A 14,345-nucleotide genomic window follows, 5' to 3' on the forward strand; every position below is an offset into this window, starting at 1 on the left:
AGATATCAACCAAAGACTTGTTATCAGATAAGATGAATGATGGGTATTTTAGAATCTTCACTGTTGAACAGTCTAAAATACTTCTGAACATTCATAATGAAAATACAGTTTTTAAAAATTAGGCTTTATTATATTTTTTAATTCATCAAAAGGAGGATAAAATAAGGTGATGGCAAGGTTTTTTTTTTTTTCTTCTTTCATTCCAGAGAATCCAAACATATAGAAATTGGTCCCACTACATTGCTAACAGCAGAAACTTCTGATCTTGTAACGTATTGATTACACTACGGGATACAATGCATTATAATTTGGTAAAACCCCCTAGATTACGGCTAGTAAATAAATAAAGCCTATGCGCCATATCTGCTCCACACTATCTCTGAACAACTATGGCTAAAAATAATTGTGCCTTTAAAGAAGATCTTTTAAAATCCAAAGAGCAAAATTTCATAAAAATTCCTACGTGAACACCAGAATGTATGCTCAGACCATCCACGGGGTGTGACACACAGCAAATGGCTCAGCAAGCCACACGTTTAGTAAATTGACTTCTTCCAGAATAAGGATTTGTTTTAGAGCAGTGCTCCTCAAGTGAACTCCAACAACCTATCACAGGGGTCACCTAAGACCATCAGAAAACAAAAATATTTACATTACAATTCATAACAGTAGTAAAATTAGTTAGAAAATAACAAAATAATTTTGGGGGTCACCACAACAAACTGTATCAAAGTTTCGAAGCATTAGGAAGGCTTCGAAGCACTGCTTTAGAGGATTGTGAAGTTTTGCTGGTGGTACAGTCATTTGAGGACTAAACCCAGGGTCTTGTGCCTTGTACATAACAACCACAAACTGGGTGCTGGGATTTTCTAATGTTTCCCAGTTGATTTTCCTGTACAGCCAAGCATGAGAAATCACAATGTTCAAATCACACAACTGTATGTGACCAAAATCACACAACTGTATTTGACCAAAGCCAAAATCTGTTGGGAGATGAGGTGTGTTGGAGCCAAAACAGATAGGGACTGGAGTGTCACAGATTCTAAAGAATGTGCACTTTATTTTGACAGTGGAAGGTCTGGGGCAGCCCACTGAAAAAGCTTTTGATTTTTAAATTTTGGACAATTTCTTGTGTGCATACAATGCATTATAATATTCATTTCCATTACCCTCTAATATCTCCCCCTTCTGCTGACTCCCCTTCTTCCCACCTAGTCCCCCTATTCTCATACTACCTCTCTCTGTCTTCTTCCCATGTGTGTGCATGTGCATGTGTGCCTGTGTGTGTGGTGTGTGGTGTGCAGGTGTAGCCACAGCTCCTGTGTGTTCATGACTGTAACGGCCCTGCCACATCTTCTATCTACTGCAGATTTTAAGTGCAGAAGTTACATAACCAAACTCAATTTGTAAAAACACACTCTGGTAGAGACAGGAAACTGAGACAGGAGCAGATGAGCACATGTGAGATGTCACAAGTCCAAAGAAAATTAAGGCCTGGACTTGGGTACTGGCCTTGTGGTTGGAAAAAAAAAAAAAAAAAACTTGAGAAATATTTGGGAGGACCATTGGTCCAGTCTGGATGAGGAGACAAGAGAGATATCATATCTGGCCTCCTGGATTTCTAGAAAGGATTAGTGATCGGTAAGAGCATATGGATTACACAATGGAAAAGCATGTTTGGTCTATTCACAACACTATCGAAAATGTGAGCAAAAGACGAGAAATAAAACTAAGTGCAAGAAAATGTCAGGTAGACAAGGTAGCTATTATGTAACCTACACTTTTATATGGCTTTTTTTTTAAGTTTATATATCATATTTTCCCTTAATTGTAGCATCTATTTTGTCATACTTTAAAATCTAGGTTTACTCAAACAGTAAATGTGATTCAGAATTTAGGCTACAGAAAGCTAAAAGAATTATCACTCAGATATATTACGAAATCAAAACTTCTCCTTAGCTCATAAGGAGGGTCTTAGGCAACAAAGTCAGTCAAAAGACACCTCCACCTCCATAGACAGGCACCACCTAGGGGGGGAAAGAAGAAACCAGATCTGTGTGTTAACTGTCATTCGACTAAAATGACAGAGGGAGAAACAGGCATGTGTTGTTCTCCTGGGTGTGCCCTAGAAAGACTGGGTGGTAAGGAGGAGGCTAGAAATGCCTCCTGGTGATGTAGATAGTGTAGACCAGATAGGTGATCAGTCTGCCTCTAGGGATCCTTTCACACAAAGCAAACCCCTTCAGCCAATGGGAGAGCAGCAAACCTTGTTACCCTCCAGAGATGAAAATATACTGCTGCTGCAGTATAGAGAAGGGAAGAAGGAAAAAGTTCTGCCCTCAGGGGGGAAGCAGAAGACTGTCCATGAACCAAGGAGCCTATTCCAAGCAGGGGTCAGTTACTGCTGAAGGCACCAGAAACTCCGACCTAAGACCAAGCATAGACAAAAGCCAAGTTAGCCCACCATGGTTTGGAAAGGCAGGAATGCTGGGAAGGCTCTCACCCCAGTTCCCCAGTACACCAAGCATGACCAGAATCCCCACAATGAGCCTAGCACTGAGTCACGAGCAACAGCTCAGCAGTGGGCAAGTGCATGAGGGGTCCCAGTGCAGGCAGGCATGCAGAGATGACTGGAAACTGGCAATGGAGCACTAAGCAGAGAGCAGCCCTGCAGCACCAGGTCCCATCTCAAGCACAAGACAACAGCAGCAACCTCCAGAGAGTGTGAGGCATGTGGTAGAGCAGGGTAACCAGAGCAAGAGGCAAACTCAGACTCAGCTCAGCCCTGGAGTAGTGTACATCACTGCTGGTCTTTACCAGTGAAGACTGTGTACCTCATTCTATCTTGCATCCAACAACAAAAACTGAGATACACTCAAAAAACTGGAAAACCCTCTTCTGAGAGATACAGCAATCAACAGAACCTGACCCAGACAGCACAGTCTGCAATTCCACCAGGCAGCGAGTTTTAAGAGATAGGCAGAAACTCTTAGAGCTAAAAGGAAACACTATGACCGAAGTTGAACAAAACATATTAGATAGAAAAAAATGCCATCAATGGGCTCATCAAGAGACTTGAGGCAGCTGGGCAAAGAACTGAGGTACTTAAAGATACACCAAAAGAAATTATTAAAACTAAAACAGAAGAGAAAAAAAGACAGTGGAAAAGAAGTATACATCCAAGAGTTATGGAGCTCCTTCAAAGGACTTATGTAATAGGGATCCAGAAGAGACAATAGATAGGGAAAAAAAAAGATATTTGAAGATATAGTAACCAAAGACAACAAGCCACAAAGCCAAGACTCTCAGAATCTAAAGCCAGACAAACAGTATTCCTTCCCTCCACAGCAAAATTGTTGAATCAGAAGCCAGTGTCACCCAGAGGAAAACCAAAGGGAGGAAGATAGGCAGGCAGATACCTATATCCAGCAAAAACATCACAATGAAGATTTTTTTCTTTCTTCTGCTTTTTTCTTTTTGGAAGGAAAACTTAGGAGAACCACCTGCCAGCACTTATGCTAAAAACAGGAGAGGACGTTCTTTGGCCAATGGCACGTACTAGACAGAAGAGCCACTGTCGTGAGGAAGGACTGACAGGCTAAAGAAGCACAGATGCAGGTCTTCCTATCACTCAAATGAACTCTGGCCTCCACCCGCTTGAAGCGTCCTTTAACATACAAGCCTACTTAGATTGCTAATAGCTCTCCACTTTTGCTTCTTAGGAGACGAAAACCACAAATTTTTAAAGTCAGTTCTGGCACCTTCAACAGCTGCTTACCACACTGCCTTTTCAAAGTTATGGCAATACTGTTTATTACCCACTTAGACTAAATTACCCTCTTGCTTGCTAATTCTATAATTTCAAAATCGTAAATTACAATATGCAGCATTGAACAGTAAAAGGGAATCTTTAGAAAAACAGGATTTTCATTACAATAATCACAGTTTCACTTGCTTTAAAATGTTAAGGTTATTTAAAGTAACTTAAAAACTGCTCAACATTAAAGCTACGGCAGTCTCGCCTTATATTGATCACTCATTCAGAAAAGCATATGGAATAATTATTTAAAAATCTGAATCTATATGAAGGTGGAATAGATGAATTATAGAAGACTTCCATGCTATTACTTACATGCCCTCAAGCTACTTAACTTATATATGCGATGTTTTAAAAAAAGTAGTAATACTACCACATGATTTTTAAATCAAACACTGACCTAAGGGCAATCTTCATAATGGGTAAGATTTTTCAGTCTCATCATATAGGGTTATTTATATTGAAAGCTAAAAATAAACTTTTTATAGCAATAGTATAAGTCCTAATAAAACTCCACACATAACATGTTCCTCAAATTTAATCTAAGTAGAACATGTTCCTCAATTTCCTAAGTATAAGACCATGAATGGCAGGTCAGGAAATAAAAGTACAACCCGAAGCCAGGTGGTAGTGGTGCACACCTTTAATCCCAGAACTGGAGAGGCAGAGGCAGGCCAGACTTTGTGAGTTCCAGGCCAGGCTGGTCTAAAAAGTTGAATTCCAAGACAGTCAGATAAACCTTGTCTCCAAAAACTAAACCAAACCAAACGGAAGTGCTACACAGTAGTCACCAGACAGCAAAGATTTGTTCCTAGCTCCAAATCTTATTCTACAAATGAGCATACTGAAAGTCTGAGGAAGGGCTGCTTGAAAATGATATAATTCAAAGATTAATAAGACATTTACATGCACATGAAAAATTGTTTTCTGGACCCCTAATAATATTTTCTGAACTTTTCTTAACTCTTTAAAATGTCTAAGTCAGTTTTCCCTTAACATGACAATGTCAATATTATTATTATCATCTTGTGTTTTGTCAGACAGGGTCTTCTACACAGCCCTGGCTGTCCTGGAACTCACTATGTAGATAAAGCAGGCCTCGAACTCACAGAGATCATCATCCTGCCTCTGCTAGGATTAAAGGTGGTGGTGCACGGCAAGACCACTATGAAAACGAACGCTAATGGAATAGGTAAAGACAGCAAGGTCTGGGAGATACGTGCTGGTCTAAAGTAAGACAGCTTGTGGCTGGAGAGACGGCCTGGGGTGAAGAGTACTTGTTGCTCTTGCTGAGGACCCGGGTGGGTTCTCTTCCTAACACCAACATGGTGGCTCACAACCATCTGTAACTCCAGTTCCTGGAGATCGGATGCTCTCCTCCGACCTTCCAACAGACACAAGGACAAGAGCCCGATTCTTGACACAGGTTCTTTCATTCTTTTGACTCCACGTGAAGACAGAAATCTAGAAGGACCACAGTTAGCTTGGTGTCAGGAAGATTCCTAACTTAAATTTTATGTACATATTTACAGAAACTTTAAATATTTAATTCTATATATTTTGGATGCAATGAAACTACATGACTTAAAAATTTTAAATATACTCCAAGTGTGGTACCTCACATCTTTAAAACCAGCACTTGGGAGGTAGAAGTAGGCTGATTTTTGTGAGTTCAAGGCCAGCCTGGTCTACAAAGTGAGTTCCAGGACAGCCAGGGATACACAGAGAAATTGTCTTGAAAAACCAAAAAGAAATGGGAAAAAATAAATACACTACACATTAATACGGCATATTCTTTATGGTTAATGACTATATAAACAAAATATTTCAATATATTATGGTATTATCCTTGAGTATTAAAAGACAGTCACTTTGGAGAGCCAGTCACCCTTATTCTTTGGAAGTAAGCTGTTCATCTGGAGAGCCTGTCTGCAGTCAACCTACACACACATGAACTTCCAGCACGCTACAGCATAGCTAAAAGCTCATTCCAAAACGTCTTAGTAGTTTTTAAGCACACACTCCCATTTGCTGAGCACTCAATGACAGAATCACCCAGGAGCAGCTTTAAGATCCTTGAGGACCCATACTCTATAGAGACTGGGCCCTGGCATCTCTATAATCAGCCTCAGTGGTTCCCATATATAAGAGGGTTAGCAGCAACTACTTCCGCCTGAAGCTGTGCATAGCAGAGGGATGAGGGAATCTGAGGATGCAAACCAGTTTCCTATTACTGATTTAGAAAACAACCTTTGCCTGGAGTACTCTATAAGCAGCTGTCCTTCCCTCATTCTCTACTACCACATATACAGGGTCAATCTCCATCCTTTAGGTTTCTTCAAAATCCTATTCCTGGGCCTTCCCAAAGACCACAAGCCATAAGGAGGCACTTCTAAGAGTGTCCAGTCCTCCAGGACCATTTCATCTGTTTCTCAGCATGTACCACAATGGCCAGCATCGGGCTCACGGTCAAGAGTCCAGATTAGCTCCTGGAAAGGCTTCACATGGCTACTCCGTACGACTGTACATGCCAAACAGCCTTCTTTCTCGTGGCCTTCTGTTTCCCTGAGACTGCATGCCCTTGCCCTCTGTGCTGACACCATTCCTCCCTCTGAAGGCCTCTTCCCTTCCCCCACACCTATTCAAGTGTCAAAGCTCCTTTCCAGCAGGCCCTCAACTGTTCCAGCCAAACTCGCTTTTGCTTTTGCTTCCCACAATGGACATGAGCTGGTACGCGTTACCAACAGAATACAGCATGACTACAAATTGTACTTCCAAGATTATGTTAAATAGACTTGGGGGTTGTTTTGGTCCAACTTGTCCCCATCTTTTTGTGGGGAAGACAACTGTGAACAGTCCCGTGGAAGCCTTCCTCCCACATGAATGTGTCTGTGGAAGCTGTCTCTCAGGTCCCAGGGCAGTCTGCAGAGAACATAGGCCAGCTGACAGGCGCATTGGAGCACCCAAAACCAGCACTATTTCCAAAGAGCTGAACCTGTGAGATGTTCCTTGTTCTGAGCTACGAAATTTGAGAGTACTGTAACTCAGCATTAAAGTAGTTCAAATTTGTAAGTTAATACTCACTGCAAAAGAGGCCTAGGAGGGGTCACCAACTGCGATTTACCTCTGTGTCTAAGACATGTTTGCTGAACAGCAATGACTCTTCAAGTCCTGATCCGCATGCTCTGCAAGCTGGGCCCATGTGCCCACCATGTGGGGTATTGTGAGAATCAACTAAAGCGCATGGAAGATCCTTAGAGCCATGTCCTGCTCACTAAAAAGGTTTAGGGGAATGTTATCCTACAAATAGTTTCTAACATGGACATGTCCCCATCCTTAAAACTAAAATGCTAGACACAAATTGTTTTGTATAAGGATGATATAAGCCATGGTGAGTTACGAAAACATGAGGAAAATCAGTGTGCTCTCAAGTACACGGGACAGCTCCTCAGGGGCAGGGGAAGTGTGGTAAGGATGTCAGGAAGCTCAAACAAGTCAGGTGTCCACGGAGGTCCACTTCATCTTCTCTAAGTCCTACAGGAAGTGCGTATGTGGGCCTAGGTTACAGTCTAGAATTTATATTATAGCACCGGCATTTAGTCTCACGTAAAACCTGGCTTTTCCTACTTCCGTAAAATTTAGGGGAAAGTTTCTTTAAGCTGAGTCTACTAGCTCAAGGTCTCTAAATGAAATCAATAGCCTTTTTTTTTTTTCCCCACAAGACAAGGTTTCTCTTTGTAACCCTGACTGTCCTGAAACTTGCTTTGTAGTCTAAACTGGCCTCAAACTCACAGATATCCGCCTGCCTCTGCCTCCTGGGTGCTGAGATTAAAGGAGCGCACCAGCAGCACCCAGTTAAGATTAATGAGATCTCTTAAAGGTGTTGCTGCCACCACTGTGTAGTCTATGATTAACTATTATTGCTTAAATAGGTCATTAAAATACATAATTAGCCTATCACACCTTACATAATCATACATAGTAAGCTAATAAATTACATAGTCACTAATTACAGGAAAACACATGTGAAATGCTCTGTATAGTCTGGTACAGTAAAGTGTTGAATGAGTAGCCATATTGAGATTTTTTTCTCCCAAAGCTATGTGCAGCCAGTGCTCAACTCTCAGGGCTTGCCTGTCACACCTGCCCATTTTTAATTCTAGCTCCCTTCCCTGGACCCAATTTCCCTTCCTTTCCAGTTTGGGATTCCTAAAATAGTTACTAGAGGCACAACATCTCTGACCTGTCTTTATGATTAGCTCACTGTCTTGGTCACTAAAGAAAGCAAAGATAGCCGGGCATTGGTGGCACACGCCTTTAATCCCAGCACTCGGGAGGCAGAGGCAGGCAGATCTCTGTGAGTTCGAGGCCAGCCTGGGCTACCAAGTGAGCTCCAGGAGAGGCACAAAGCTACACAGAGAAACCCTGTCTCGAAAAACCAAAAAAAAAAGAAAGAAAAAAGAAAGCAAAGATAAATAAAATTATATAGTTAATTATTAAAGAGTCAAAAAATCATAGCCTATATATTCTTACAATGAATCTGCAGTACTCCAGAGAACAGGGGCTTATGTACAGCTCCAAGACAATAGAGCGGAAACCGAGTGTGAGCCCAGTGAACAATGAGCCTGGCTTACAGTGCTGTCTGTCAAACATCCAGGGGTCCTTCTAGAAGGGTGCATGCTATCAAGTGCAGCCCCGCCTGCACTTACTGCTCTGTGCTACACCACAAGAGTAAGAAATACCAATCCTGTGTTTCAAAAACAGTCAACTGTGGGGTCTGGTACAAATACCAGACGCAGAGTGTATGATTAAAGCTGCGGTTACGGACTGACCAACAGCAGTGGATTTCTGACCACTCTCTACATATGCCTACCTCGGTAAAGGAATGTAACCTAATGGTAAACACACAGCCACACCAAGGGAGGCAAGCTACCTGAAAACAACAATAAAGGTGCTGACTACACCACCGTGTATGAACTATTTCTCCCCTTTCCGCTGACAGCAAAACAGTTTATCAACTATTAAACTCTAAATGGAGACTAACAGTATGTGCATGAATATTCTAAAAGTAAATAAACAGAGACAAAGAGAGACCCCGAATTACCAGTGTTTCAACTTACAAACTGTCAACTTTAAAATGCTGTAAGCCTATGCCCACACAACACTCTGTTCCCACTGTGTGTTTGATAAATACGATGTTGTGTTAAGATGACTTCTGGTCAGCCAGGGGCTACTGTAGCTCATTTAAGATAGGTTAGGCTAAGTGTTGGTTTTGGTAAGAAAGATATATCAAATACATTTTCTACTAATAGTTTTTTTTTTTAATTTACAATGGGTTTATCAGACCATAACCATATCATAATTTGAGGACCCACTGTACATACATGCACATGTATACACAAAATGAACAATATTTATATAGATACCTATAAAGCTTTTATCTTTCACTATATATTGGACCCCACACTCAACACTTACTACCAGGAAAGAGAAGAAGGGGTGCATCTGCCCCCTACGTCTTCTGCTGTCAAAGAGGAAGTTGACAAGCCTAAGACAGCATCTACTTTTCTCCCAGGGCCCAGTATCCCTTTCCCAACCCCACTATGTTTGGCCAGCAGTTTAAGGACCTGCCTTTTCTGAAGTAAAATTCTTCTCTAACTCCTTAGTAACCAAATTTGGATCAGAATACAAATTGGGAGTCAAATCAGTTAAGAAAAACAAAATAAAGCAAAAAGATACAGCTAGTTATTAGGATAAAAAAACAACCAAGGTACAAAGCTGAAAAGATAGACCCAGTATGGAGTTCAACTTCAGATTGAGGGGTAGGAATTTAGAGCACATTCATAGAAAAGGGTACTTGTGAATGAAGAAAGGAAGGAAGCCACTCATCTCTCTAATAAGCTAAAAAAAAAGCCTAAAAGCTATTCAGGGTTAAGCAAAGGAGGAATCTGAAACATTACATCCAGAGAAAGGGGTGGACACACAGCAACTGTGGATGGTGGTCATCTAGTAACAGACACAGGATTTGGGAAAGACTTGTTCTTAGAATCCTCATATGAACGTCTCCAAAAGAGGGAAACATTAAACAGCTGACCAAACCTTAGAGAATTCCTAAGACTGGGAATATAATAAATATGGGTCAGTAATTTACAAAACAATAGCCACTTGGAATTTTAGAAAGCATTGTTTTTTCAATAATATCTAACATTTTCCAGCATCTTTTATTTACTGGACAAATCAGTAAACCATCATTGAAGATCTCAGTTTCTATGGTTTTGGCAACCTGCATCACCAACCATCCAAAAATATTCAATTGAAAATTCTAGGAACAAACAACTCATACTTTTAAAATTGCTGGCCACTCTGAATAGCATGACGACACCTCATGCTGTTCTGTTCTATCTAAGACTCATCTCTGTCAAGGGTACACAGACCTAGGAACCATATGCCTTATCAGACTGACTGTTAGCTACTGGATAGGATGCCTCAGTATCACAAGGCTTGTGTTCAAATAGTCCATCACTTTACTTAATAGCATCAGAATGCAACAGTAGTGATACAGTAGTGGCAGTGTGTAGTTGAAAATTTTCCGGCTTTATGGTTTTATTGTTAAGCATCTTGCTGCACCTAACAGAAAGTAAACTGTATCATAAGTATGCATGTTAAGGACTAGATACTATCTGTGGTTTCAGGCAGCTAGGGGAGAAGGCAGGGGTGGGTGTAGGGGATGTGTCTTGGATGTATGGGGCCCAGCCACTGGAGATAACTTTACATATTCTCAGCCTGCGACAAACATGTGCCAGGCTAATCTTAAGATTTACTATTTTTCAGACCTGCCTGGGTTAAGTAGCTATGTGGGGCAGAAAGGACAGGCATGGAACTAAGAGTCAGGAGCGGCTCCGGGCCTGCCTCTTGCCGCAGGCTGGTAAGAGCGACAGAGTGGTAGTTCAGAAACTGGAAAACTCTTGGGTTAGGATGCTTCTAGTTCTTCTCGGCTAAGTTTATTCCTATCAAAGCAGACTCCTGCCTCTTAGACAAAATCCTAAGAGTAAAATCACACTGCTTATTTGTACAAAGAAGAGAAACGATAGCTTACTTCTCTTTTATTTGGTATTTAATTAACTCAAATTCCCAATACCCAGATTTTTATAATCCCTTCAGCCATAATCCAAGATAGCCTGGTTTTATACTCTGCTTCTTTTCATTATCTGTTTCACTTACAAGTTTGCTATGATGCCAAATATGCCTTCTGAATGAACAGTACATGGGACAATCATGTAAGCTACCAAACTGAAGCTTGCTTCCTGCTTCAACGGCTGCATCTGTAAAGTGAAGATACACAATCTCTCAAAAACTACTGACAATATCAAATAAAGAAACACGCAAGCCAGTACCTAGCACTAAATACAACTGCATTCAATATGCATTTGCCCGTCTTCCAAGTGTGTGAGATGACTGTCTACAAAGGCTGCCTATGCCCCCCACTGCACTTGAATGGCACATTCACTCTAAGAGACCTAGACAAAACAACGCAGCAGCATGTTTAAGTCCCGCGTTAGGTCCTATTTCACAGTCTCACTTCAGTACACATGGGGTCAGCAGTTACAATGTGCCAGAGTCCAGTTCGCTATGGCATAAGAACTCAGAAAGGAGCAAGACAGCAGCCTTACTTTCAAACACTCAGGCTAGCAGAGACAAAAATGACAACGCAGTCAAAAACAGAAGTAGGCACAAAGAGCAGAAGTAGCAGGATGAAGCAAGAAAGTCACACCGCTTGACAGAGCAGAGGATGAGGCTGAATCAAGAGCTGTGGAGAGGGAAAGGGAAGGCATCCTGTAGGCAGGTTTGCTCTGAAGGCCCATTTGCTCACTAGAACTTAGGGCAGTTTCGTTTGCCTGCAATGCTTTGTATGTCTACTCTGCAGAGTTATTAAGATTAGAAATTATATATAGAGAGTAATCCATAGGAGACAATCAACGGTGGGCTGATTATCTTGGGAGCTGTGCTTGCCTGCTTGTTTTGAACAGACTAGGCTGCACATGGCACAGCACACAGCATCTCTTGACTAAGCCTCAAGCTCCATGTGGGACAGCTACGGTCCCCTGTATGATTTTTGTTTGTTTCTTGTTTTGTTTTGTTTTAAAGACAGGGGTTCTCTGTAGGCCAGGCTGGCCTCAAACACAGACCCACAGGCTGCCACTTTATATAAGCAATTATTAGGCTCACACCAGAGATAAGCAAAGCTCTCCAGGATTGCTATCTGCTATTCCTAACCAAATGGGTGACTTGTGGAGCTGAAAAGCCATTGCAATGATAAGAATCTTAAATGTTTTAAAATATTGCTAAATCTTGCGAACAGGTCCACTACATTTACACTTTACTCTTAGAGTCCCCACGCTAACTTTCTATAAAATACCTTGATGAGCCAAGCTAGTTATTAATATAGGCAACATATATTCTTACTAAGTCTTTATCATTATTCATTAATAAACAATCATACTTTGGAAATATGAAACTGTGGATGAACACACACAAAGTCATAAGTAAGATAAGGGAGTGTTATCTTGAAATTACCTTTATGTGGATTTAACTTTTCAGAACTATAAACATGCAACCAAGAAGAGTCTGCTGGCTCCAGGGTTTCCTTTAATTGTGTAGTTTCCTTATATAAGGAATTAAGTAACCTGAAAATTGTCCTGGGGGTACATAATTCCATCACATTTTTCTCTTTGAACATGTGAGCCCTGTATCAGGTCAGATTTTTACCTATAAATATATGCATATGTATACTATATGCTATTAACTTGACATCACACAAATTTTGAAATATTAATGTTCAATTGGAGTTATGAGATTTTAAAGACCTGAGGTTTTTTTTTGGGGGGGGGTAGAGTGGGGAGGTTGTGGTTGTTTCAGAAAAGTAGACACCCTGGACTCCAATTGTTAATCCTATCCTTTCCTGTCACTATCCCTCTTTAGAAGCCCTCTTAAAAACTCAGAGTATAAACATTTCCACATTAAGAAAACCAAAAGTTTCTTCCCAAAGCAAGCCTACAGATTGGATGAAAATATGCTGTGTACTAATGCCTCACTCTAACAACCACAAACTGATGCTATAACGTATCTAAATTCAATTCCCAATCACCTTGATTATTGAAGGGAAATACACAGAATTCGCAAATGTCACAGATGCAGCAACTTGAGGCCAGAAGGAGACACCGACAGACAGAAGGAAACAGCAGTGAAGACAGACAACTGCTCTGACTGCTCTAACTAGACCTTGGCCCAGCCCCTGACCCACTATAATCTACTTAGTCATCTCGCTCTCCAAAAAAGAAAAGAACGGTCCAAGCAAACAGATCGCCGTGAGCAGGGAATGGAAGTGCTGTATTTGGTTTGAGGTTTGTCAGCAAGAAAAAGAGCTATACCAGGAAAGAGAGAATAAAAATGATCGAAACCTCAAGAAGCTGAGTGAGAGTGAGTGTGTGAGTGTGAGTGTGTGTGTGTGTGAGTGTGAGTGTGTGTGTGTGTATGTGTGTACGCGGGGCACTGGGCGAGGGGGGGGGAGGGCTAATGACACAAACGTGAACTGTGATCCAGTCTGGGCACGGGCGCACCTCGCGCGTGCTCCAGCGGCCGGCACCAGGCCGGGGGGGTGAGGACGCCCAGAACACGCGTGAAGTGGGTCCCCACCGCTCCCTCCGCCCCGCGCATTACCCGTGAGGTTCCTCAGCACCGTGCCATGGGCCCAGAGGCTCAGGACCTGCTGCACCGACAGGTTGATCATCGAGTGGTCGGCGCCCTCCGCCCTCATCGTCGCCGCGGGGCGACAGCGGGGCGCTCCGGGGGGCGCCGCTCGGCGGGTGTCGCAGGCAGCGTCCTCCCCGCCGGGGAGACATCGAGGAGCGCGGGAGGGCGAGGCCTGGGCCGCGGGAGGCACCGCCGCTCCCGCTCAGGGCCCGCGTCGCGCCGCGGGGGCCCGCCACGCCACGAGGCTCGGGTCACGCCGTGAGGCCCGCGAGGACCGGCAGCCGGCAGGGACAGGCCGCGGGACGAGGCTCATCGCGGGGACGCGCGACGAGGCTGCGGCGCCGGGCCGCGGCACCTGCCGCCCGCCTGCCGCTAGCTCGGCCTTAGGGTCGCCGACACTCGAGGAGCCGCCCCCTCCGCCCGCGACCGCCCCGGGAGCGCGCACGCGCGTGCCCGCCCCTTTGCCCCGCCTCCCCCGGGTGAGCGGCTGCGCAGGCGCACTGCCCCGGCTCCGCGTGCGCCGCCCGCAGCCGCTTAGAACTCGGCGTCCGCCCGCAGTGGGGCGGAGGGAACGCCTCCTACGTCACTGGCGCCACCGCCGGGGCTCGCTGCTGATTGGGTGCTCCGAGGGAACAGCCTCCACGCCCCTCGCCCCCGCCCGACTGCGCGCCCCCGGAGACCCAGAGCCGGTGAGCAGGGCGGGCATGACGTCCCTGCGCGTGGAACTGAGGAGCTCTCCGTTCGGGCTTTATTTTGAGACGGTGCTTCGCGACTCGAG

General features: G+C 43.5%; 1 protein-coding gene across 2 annotated transcripts in view; it reads right to left on the minus strand.

The window, feature by feature from the left end:
- Tmem170b (transmembrane protein 170B) overlaps positions 1 to 14,002 on the minus strand; it is a 39,743-nt gene extending 25,741 nt beyond the window's left edge. Inside the window, exon 1 of one of the 2 annotated variants that reach the window (XM_037205778.1) lies at positions 13,535 to 14,002. In XM_037205778.1, the coding sequence (XP_037061673.1) occupies positions 13,535 to 13,631 (97 nt within the window). In that variant the 5' untranslated portion in view covers positions 13,632 to 14,002. The remainder of the gene's footprint in view (positions 1 to 13,534) is intronic. The other variant, XM_028867760.2, reaches the window with a different exon arrangement.
- Positions 14,003 to 14,345: the final 343 nt, after the last annotated feature.

This window comes from Peromyscus leucopus, chromosome 5 (genome assembly GCF_004664715.2).
Source record: "Peromyscus leucopus breed LL Stock chromosome 5, UCI_PerLeu_2.1, whole genome shotgun sequence".
NCBI classification, from domain to species: domain Eukaryota; kingdom Metazoa; phylum Chordata; class Mammalia; order Rodentia; family Cricetidae; genus Peromyscus; species Peromyscus leucopus.